Raw genomic sequence first — 10,121 nt, forward strand, 5'->3', positions numbered from 1 at the left:
TCTATTTTTACTCTTTATCTGTTGATTACACCCACATCCTGCCAAAAAAGAATGCAGAGGGCTTGGGATAAAATAATAACCTTAATGATAATAAGGAATAGCGTATTCTGAAGATTTACACTGGGCAGGACACTGCGCTGAGTGCCTCGCATGTGTTACAGCATTTAATCTTTTAGAAAAATCTGATGAAATATTTATTATCTCCTTTTGCATCTGGGAGGAAAAAAAAAAAAAAAACCACTTCTGATAGGTTAAATAAATTGCCTAGGATCAGATTTGGGGGAGAAAGAAAGTTTGTTTGTTTGATGGGTTTTTTTGTTTTTTTAGTAAAGTTGAGTTTATTTTAGGGACACTATCCAAGGAGTTATTTAGAAATCATAATTCTAAGAGTTGGGTCTCACTCAGCAGAGTAGGACTGAGTGATTCTGGTGGCAAGGCTGTCGCCGGGCCTTTCCTCAATGCGAGCACTCACTTGGGAGAGCTGCCATCAGCAGGGCGAGAGACTCAGCTAGAAAGTTCTGGGCTCCGCAGGCCTCTGCTGGCAGGAAAAACAGTGCACACTGTCAGTCAGGGAAGCCTGTCCTTGGACAACTGCTCTCTCAGAAGACATGTAACAAGCAGCTGAGGCCCACACTGATGTCAGTTATTGGTCCTAATGGATAAACCAAGTTCTTCCTACTGATCCTATATTGTGGTCTGTATAGGGGGAGGGGGGCTCTTTGATTTTTACTTCTTTAGAGAAAAAGGTTTCCTTATAATAGGACTTAGACTTAATGAATATTTAGTTTCTTCTGAGATTAAATAACTACCATTCTCTTCGTGCTTACTGTGTTCAAGTTCTATGGTAGATGCATAAGCTTATTAGGTCAATGATGCTTTGTAAGACTCTGCCAGATCAATATTAGTATCTCTATTTTGCAAATAAGGAAAACAGCACCCAGAGAGGTTAGTAAATGTGCCCTTGTTCACACAGGTGGTAAGTGCTAAAATTCAGTCTGATACCCAGCCCATCATCTGCCCATGCCAGCAGCTCCTAAAGCATGTTCTGGAGGCATGGAGACACCCCATAGGCCGCAAACCAATTCCCAAACACAGTTCCTTTCTTCTCTTCTTGTAGGCAAATGGGGCACAATTCTGCAGACTTAGGTTTCTGCTTAAAACTAGGGCTACTTCTTAGTAATCTATTAAGTAAGTTATTAAGGGTTGCCAGAATCTGGTTTTTATAAGCCAGCGTTAGAACAGTCATTTGCTATGTGCTGCCAGATGCCACATCCTGGCCTTTCCTTTCTCTACTCTGTTCCTGGGGGTGCTGAGCCCCAAAGGCTGCATTGCCCAGGCTCCCTTCTGAGCTTGGCCAATGGGAGGCCCTGGAGGGAACTGGGAGGGCAGGAGGAAAAGAGAAAACAGGGTATCAGTCTCTCTGCCTCAAGAAGTGTCTCTGCAGCAGCTGCATCTCCTCTGTGGCCCCAGCTTCTGGCTCCAGGATGCTCCTACTGGTAATGCCACCTCCTCCCTTGTCCCTCTGGCCCTGAGGTGGTGGCAGCTCCCCCACTGCTAGCCTCTGGGATGCCTCAATCATCCTCTCTTTGGAGTCTTAGTGGTTTCATCATCTATATAACCAATTGCCTATATTAAAGTCCCTCTGTTTGAAGGACCTGGAGCTTTTTCTCTTTTATTACCATTCAGTGTGTTGTTGGTGCTGAATCTTCTCATTCTGTATTCTGTGAAGCAGAGCTCACAGATCATGGATGTGCATATAGTTTTCAGGAGAGATGCTTCATTATCCGTACATCATCAAGGTCATCTTGAGTTGGTCATGGATTTTAACTGTTGTGCTTCTTAATTTTTACCAACAAAGTAAGGTTAGTTCATCATTATCAATTTAGTTTGTTGTAGACTGTTTGGGGAACCTTGCTGTATACAATGATTTGAACTTGGCTCAACAGTATTTTTGGCATTTTATTTTTTTGTAATGAAGGCACCTGATTTTGGGAGTACCATTTTAATTATTCTATTCCTCTTCCAAACTTTTTATTACCCAGTTCAGTTCTTTTTCCTTGAAAAGCAGGAAGGAGGGAGGCAAGTCAGCTGTTCTCTCTCTTATCCTAAGTGGATTGTGGTCAAAATTAAAAAAACAAAACAAAAACCACATGTGGGCTCAGAAAACACCCAGCTAATTTTGCTAGGCCGGTGCTTATCAAGCCTTGATATACATAGTAACCACTTGGGAACCTTGCTAAAGTACAGTTTGATTCAGCCGGTCTCAGGGTGAGAACAGAGGTCTGGGATTGCCATTTCCACCAAGGCTCCAGAAGGTGCCCCAGTGCTGCTCCGAGGACCATACAGGAAGTAGCGGGATCCACAGACTCTCCTAGACTCTCCCCCATAGTGAGCTCAGTTTGCACAGCGCCTGCCGTGCCAGGGCTGAGGGCCAAGGCGGCCTTGCTTCATCACCAGCAGCCAGGATATGAGCAGTTCTTATGTAGGCAGTTCCTTCGTTCTCACAATCGTGTTGTTTTGTCTAATGAGCCAAAAATCAGTCTGGCATTCCTGCACAGCGCCTGCCGTGCCAGGGCTGAGGGCCAAGGCGGCCTTGCTTCATCACCAGCAGCCAGGATATGAGCAGTTCTTATGTAGGCAGTTCCTTCGTTCTCACAATCGTGTTGTTTTGTCTAATGAGCCAAAAATCAGTCTGGCATTCCTGGGCAAAGCTTTCATGGGGTTATAATTTCAGTGCTGCTCTTGTGATGAGTTATGTGATTCCAGTCTGTCTTCTGATGAGAACGTACCATATTTACAAGTTTATTCAGTCATAAAAATAATTAGCAAACTTCTCATACAAATAAGTGCCTTGAAGTGATTAGTATTCACAATGTGATAAGTAGGTTGTTTTAGGGAAATGATACAACGATTTTACATTGTCTGCTGATCCCTTGATCCATGGTGCTTTCTGTTTGCTTAAACTTTGAAATAAAAGCCGTCATTTGCAATAAGAACACTAACTAGGGGTTCTGGAAGGAAAATAGCCCGATCGGACGTCAAGGCACTGACCCAAGGATGAGGTCTACAGTCTGTTCCCTGACTTGCTCTTAGTTCAGTCAGTGACACCAGCAAATTACTTGTTTCTATTTTCCTTGTAAAATAGAGACAATGACGATTTATACCTCCATTACACCAATTATTGGCTTCAATACTACCTGTGGACCAAAGACTACCAAACCCATACTTCTAGTCCAGATTTCTATCCAAGTCCCAGACTAGTATATCCAGTATTGCCACCTGGGGATGTGGTGGGCACCCCAAATTTAACTGTCCTAACTCAACTTCCACCTTCCCCCCAAACCCGATCCTCTTCCTATATTCCCTATCCTTGTCAGTTGTGTGACCATCATTTTACAGATGAACCAACAGTAGTTCCAAGGACTAAAAGTAATCAGTTCTAACTATGTTGTGATTGGTGAATTTTGAAGGGTTGCTGTTGATTTTTTTAAAGCCCTAGTGTTGAAAGAAATGATCATGCTTAAGACTGTGAAACTGAACTGCACAGAACTAAGAACCTTTGTGTGAGCATTTTCAGGGATAACTTGGGATCATTTACAAAAATAAGTGAGGGAAATTAAGAAGGGTCCCTCTGGACAGTTCCAAGTTGGAAAGCTTTTCGCCACAAGTCTCATCACCAGGACTTCGGCTCCCTGTCCTTCCTAAGGCACCCCTCCTATGTGTTGTCTGAGGCTGAGAAGCAGCAGTTTGGGCATCATTAAAGAAGATGCCTGATATATCTGGAAAAGACCAAAACTCTAATTCAAAAAGATACAGGTACCCCAGTGTTCACAGCAGCACAATAGCCAAGACAAGGAAGCAACCTAAATGTCCATCAACAGAGGAATGGATAAAGAAAAAGATGTGGTCCATATATACAATGGAATATTTGCCATAAAAAAAGAAAGAATAATGCCATTTGCAGCAATATGGATGGACCTAGAAATGATCATACTAAGTGAAGTAAGTCAAAGACAAATATCATATATCACTTATAGGTGGAATCTAAAATATGATACAAATGAACTTATTTACAAAAGAGAAACAGACTCACAGACGTAGAAAACAAACTTATGGTTACCAAAAAGGAAAGGAGTGGGAGGGATATATTAGGAATTTGGGATTAACAGAAACACACTACTGTATATAAAACAGATAAAAAATAAGGACCTACTGTGTCGCACAGGGGACTATTTTCAATATCTTGTAATAAACCATAATGGAAAAGAATCTGAAAAAGAATATATGTGTGTGTGTGTGTATATATATATATATATATATATATATATATATATATATATATCTGAATCTCTTTGCTGTACACCTGAAACTAACACCATGTTGTAAATCAACTATACTTCAATTTTTTTAAAAGTCTAGAAAAAAAATGCCTGAGCCATAAATCAGGGTGGGCTCTGTTTTTCACACACCTGTGGGAATGATCCAGAACCCAATGCCTGTGGGACACAGACTGTCCAGCCATTCTGGAGATGCCTTTGGCTTGACTTTTGGTTCCATCTCACGATGCATCTGGCACTCGTTGAGAAGATTAGTCCGACAGCACTGTTGGGTACGAGCTTCATCTGTTTTGTCACTCCCCATATCCCTAGCACCGTGCCTGCCATGTAGGGCACTCAATAAATAATGAGGAATAAAAGAATGAATGAATGAATGAACAGATGAAGGAATTCATGCACAGACGCATATTCCACTCTGCCTTCTGTTCCAGCAAGATGCTGACACAGGGCTCCTTCCTTCTCATCTACCCTTGCCTGCAGTTGCGTCCGTTCAGGGGGAAGCTGGAGATGTGAGGGTGGGCCAGGGACCCTGCAGCGCTTAGCCAGTCCATCCTGGGTGCTGGCATCCTCACGGCCCTCTCCCCACACCTCTGCCCCAAGAACTGCATGTTTCCTGTGAGTTTCCTCTGAGCCATGAATTTTAAAATAAGTGAAATAAAAGCAGTAATATCAAATGAAGGTAATCATGACTGAGCCTTCCCTGGGGCTTCCAGAAAAGCTCTCCACATTACTTATAAGTCAAAACATAATCCAAAATACATCACTTCTTACGGGAAAGCTTTCTAGTCTCCAAATCAGGCTGTAGTTTTGCAGGTCATTCTCCAAGGATTCCGTGCTGTCCTCCCACCTTCCAGCAGCCCAGTCAGTGCCCTGATTCCTCTCTCTGACTTGAGCAAGTCAAGGCATTCTATTTTTGAGGTCATCAGTGTGTTTCTAAGTGTCATAGAGTTTTGATATAACCAGGGACTTAACGGAGAGCTCATCCTATGATGTACTTGAAGCATTAGGATTCTTGATTGCAAATAATAGAAACCCAACCCACGAAGCCTTAAACAAAAGAGAGAATTTTATTGGCTCATGTAATGGAAGAGTCCAAGGGTTGACCTCAGGCTTGGGTAGATCTAGGTGTTCAAAGTACATCAACAGGATCCTTTTCCTTCCCGCTGTCAGATCTGCTTTTGTTCAGAAGACCACAAATAACCCCCCAAGTAATGGCAAAGGTGGCCCCAGCAGCCCAGGCTTTCATTCTGCCACCAAGCCAGCCCAGCAGAAAGGGAGCATCTCTTTCCAACAGCAGTAAAAGTCCCACCTCAGACCCTGATTGGCAGGTCTGAGTCATGTGACTACCCCCAAGGCTGCCAGGAGGAGGGGCCAGCCTTTCCAGAAAAACGTAGACTCAGTTGGGAAGGAGGGGGAGTGTCCCAAAAGGCAAAGAAGAATGAAGGGCACAATAACCACTATCGTCCACCCCTACCCTTGTGGACCTGTCCACCTGCAACGCGCAGAGCCCTGCAGCAGCACCTTCGCGGAGGTCAGCTGCTCAGAGAGCAGGGTGGTGTGCAGGAGAGGCAGCCTGCAGAATATTTCTCTTCTACAGTCACAGTCCTTTTGTGCTTTTAAAGCTCTCAAATAAATCATAAGCCTGGAGGTTATGATTTCCAAGGACAGTCTTCTTCTATGTGTCTGCTTCTTTTTCATTTTATTCACTAGTTTGTTGTATTTTTTAGATTCCACTTATAAGTAATATCATACAGTATTTGTCTTTCTCTCTCTGACTTATTTCACTTAGCATAATGAATACAGTTCATCCGTATTGCTGCAAATGGCAACATTTCATTCTTTTTTATGGCTGAGTACTCATCAATCAACTTTATTTATTTATTTTTGTTTTTTCTTTTTTTCTTTCTTTTTTTTTTTTGGCTGTGTTGGCTCTTCATTGCGGCGTGCAGGCTTCCCTCTAGTTGTGGTGTGTGGGCTCCAGGACCCATGGGCTCTGTAGTTTGCAGCGCACAGGCTCTCTCGTTGAGGTGCGTGAGCTCAGTAGTTGTGGCGCACATGGATTTAGTTGCCCCGGGGCATGTGGGATCTTAGTTCCCCGACCAGGAATGGAATCCGTGTCCCCTGCACTGGAAAGCGGATTCTTCACCACTGGACCACCGGCGAAGTCCCCATCAATCAACTTTAAAGTGGACCCCTCAGTCTGTGAGTCCCAGCCCTTCTGCCTGCTTTGTAGGACAACGTTCTGATACCTTTATGCTGTCACTTATTTAGAATTTTCCAGATATCTAGAAAATCTCTGATTCACATCTCAGCTCTATAGATTTCTTTCCCTTTGGATATCTTCTCACATTTCACTGGCATCTGAGGAGGAAGAGCAGCTAAACGTGTGCTTGTTCCTCCATTGACTTAGAAGAATTTAAATTCATTTTGCTTCTCTGAACTTTTAAAATGAGTATGCATCATTACATTCATAATAGAAAAATAACAACCAAAGCTATTCTTAAAATGGGAGGGGTTTAGAAACATGTTCTGGTCAGGCAGAAAAGAGAAGCATTGTGTCAGTGATTTGTACCCAGCTTTATAGCACTGACCAGGAAACCACCTTCCCACAGTGCTTCAGGCTGAATAAGAAAGAGGCTGCAGAGTTCTGCCATAGAGCCCAGGGTCTCACCTGTGCTTTTTATCCTCCCAAGCTGAATTAGAAATGGTGTTAATGCAGTAAGAGTGTCAAATATAAAGCCTGCTATTAAACAGATGTGTCAGCTAGTGGCTTCAAATGGCGAGCATTTATCAGCTTGCTCTTTGGATGGACTCAGGTGCATGGTTCTTCTGCTGGTCTTACCTAGGGTCACTCATGCGTCTTCAGTCAACCGGCAGTTGATGGCCTCACTCACCTGTCTAGGGGTTGGCTGGCTATTGGCTGGGGCAAGAGGGGGGATTGGGCCAAGTGTCTCTTGTCATCCCAAAGGCTATCTTGGGCTTGTTCACATGGCGATGGGTTGCAGGGCTTCCACGAACAGCAAGAGAGGAAGTTGCCAGGCTCTGGACTCACACAGCATCACTTCCACCAGTCTCTGTGATCAGAGCAAGTCATAAGGCCAGCCCAGATCTAAGGAGTAGAGACCACCTCTTGATGGAAGGAGCTGCGAAGTATTGTGGCAACTTTTGCAATCCACCATTTCATAATTCTATCCTTTAATGCTAATTTTCTGTTTTCTAATTCTGTGTTGTCCTCAGGGTTCTGAGGACACAGTCTCTGGAATGGTTCTACAATAATGTGAAGAGCCGCTTCAAACGCTTTGGCAGCGCCAAGGTCTTGAAGAACCTGTACAGGAAACACCGGCTGGAGAGCGGAGGGTGCTTCGACATCCTAGGTACGCTGACTGCCTGCCATCTGGGAGTCTTTGGGGGGTTGGCGGTATAGGAGAAGGCCTGGCTTGGAGGCCCTGTACACTGCGGCACACTCACCTGGGACAGAGAAAGTGGCTTAAATAATCTGGTTCTAGTAAGGAGCAGAAATAGAAGGACATACACCAAAGATTCCAAGTTTTAAGTCCTTTGATTCCAGCATCTCCACTGGGCTGGATATGTTAGCAGCTGGGAGGACCGAAGTGTTTCTGCATATTGTGGACATTTTAACTCCAAATCCCTAGAAATGAAAGATTCTTGACCATCTTTCCCTAATGATTAAAACATTGGAAATTCATCTTTGTTTGGTTGTGTAGACTAGGTCTGCACTCAGAGGATATGCCCCCCACTCCTCTTCCTTCCTACTCCAAAATTCTACACACACCAGGCCCAAAGTTTAACGTAGTGGGAGAGTTAGAAAAGTCTCAGCTTCCTCCCAGGAAGTATAAAGGATGAATTCTACCTATGCTGTTAAGACAACCAATGTAATTAGAATGAGAAATTATATTCTTTATTCCTATTGGACTAGCCAGTGGAAAGAAACGGTTGTCAGAATATGAACAGCATGTCCTCCCAGAAAAGGCTATTTTTTTCTGTGCAGAGGAAGATTTTTTCATCACTTTGCTGACACAGGTAAACGCTTTTTCTCCCTGAGAAAGAGGGAAGAAAGAAACTCTCATTTGGAGCTTTTTCACCATCATTATTTTACACTGTTGTATTCTCAATAAAGTCTTTGGTTGTGTCTAATCTAAAAATATGCCAGCCACTGAGACGAGGGGGAAATAGGATGGAAGCATTAAACACGGAGACTCATTAGGGCCTTTTGTGTTAGTCGTTAGAATCTCTGTCTTTTGAACCACTCAGGAAGCCTGTAGCTAAGAGAGCAGGGCTGAAGGTCTCCACATATTATTTTTAACTGCTCTTTGCTGATTTTTCTAAAAATGTTTCTCTAGGAACAAAGACAAAAAAGAAATAAAGCTTAAAAGTAATCATGTTAACAGCAGGTCTTCAACCCAAGGAGATACCTCAAGAAGGTTCCAGAATAGAACTGTCTCATCATTTGCATCCCATACTTTCTTTCTTGTTCATCCTTGCGTCTGCTTCAGGTACCACTTTACATGTCACCACATTCACATCTCACAGGTGTTCTCTACTGCTTCATGCAAAGTGAGGGGGAGAGGCAAACTCATTTGGAGAATCCTATAAACAGCACAACTCCGGTCTCTTTCTGTTTCTCCCTCGGGTCCCACAGGTGGAGCAACGGAACATGAATTACAAGTGGGCTGGCAAAAGGCTTTTAAGTGTTAAGTGTCATCTTCAAAGGCGAATCATTTGCTGGGAATAACGCTGACACTACTGAAGCAGATTTAGGTCCCAGGCCCTCTGTGATTCACCACACCTCTCATCTGGGCCTCAGTCACAGCACTTATCACACTGCATCCAGGTGATGGTTTACAAAGCTCCTGTCCTGCTGGACCAGGCAGAAGCAATAGCTTCTTCATCTCTGTGTTCTCAAAGTGTGGCCCAGTGGCTGGCACCTCTTAGGTCCTCAGTATTACACAGTTCAGTCTTAAAAGCTCTTTGTGGGTACCAAGACATTTCATAGAAGTACTAGAATCAGTTGCTTTAACATGGTTTGTATCTCATTTTAAACTAAGATTTCCTTTTGAGCAACATGAAGACAAGCAGGCAGGAGACAATTTATGAGATGGTACTCAAATCTGTAAAGTCGTGATCATAAGGCAGTGAGAGCGCTTCTCCATACCACCTAGAAAATTGAGTTACACCTCAAGTGTGGAGAAATCTCCCGTGTGTGAGTAGTGTCCTGATTATGCTAGATGACCGTGGAGACATCAGTATTAGCTTCTACCTACAACCCAGCACCTTGGTATGGTTGTCATCTGCCATCCTCAAGCCCGACTACACGTTAGAGTCACCTCACGAGCTTTGAAAAAGTGCCAGAATCATCTTCCACCCCCAGTCAATTACTTCCGAATTTCTGGAGGTGGCCCCGAACGGATATTTTTTAAAGCTCTCTGGGTTATTTTAAGACACAGCCAAGACTGAGAACCTCAGCTAGAACTTCACTGTAATTCGTATGGCAGAGTTCTGAATAAGATGGTTCCATCTTCAACTCCATCTGAGGGTACTCAGTTTCAGAATTTTGATTGTCAAAACATAATCTACAGGGCTTCCCTGGTGGCGCAGTGGTTGAGAGTCCGCCTGCCGATGCAGGGGACACGGGTTCGTGCCCCGGTCTGGGAGGATCCTGCATGCCACGGAGCGGCTGGGCCCGTGAGCCATGGCCGCTGGGCCTGCGCGTCTGGAGCCTGTGCTCCGCAACGGGAGAGGCCACAACAGTGAGAGGCCCGCGTA

The 10,121-nt window shown here is 44.0% G+C and overlaps 1 protein-coding gene across 1 annotated transcript in view; it reads left to right on the plus strand.

Moving 5' to 3' along the window:
* Positions 1–10,121, plus strand: part of MYRIP (myosin VIIA and Rab interacting protein) — a 181,324-nt gene that overhangs the window by 91,457 nt on the left and 79,746 nt on the right. The window contains 1 exon segment of the mRNA XM_007447341.1: positions 7,575–7,711. Within this exon segment, the coding sequence (XP_007447403.1) occupies positions 7,575–7,711 (137 nt within the window).

This window comes from Lipotes vexillifer, unplaced genomic scaffold (assembly GCF_000442215.2).
Source record: "Lipotes vexillifer unplaced genomic scaffold, Lipotes_vexillifer_v1.1 scaffold1134, whole genome shotgun sequence".
Lineage (NCBI taxonomy): Eukaryota > Metazoa > Chordata > Mammalia > Artiodactyla > Lipotidae > Lipotes > Lipotes vexillifer.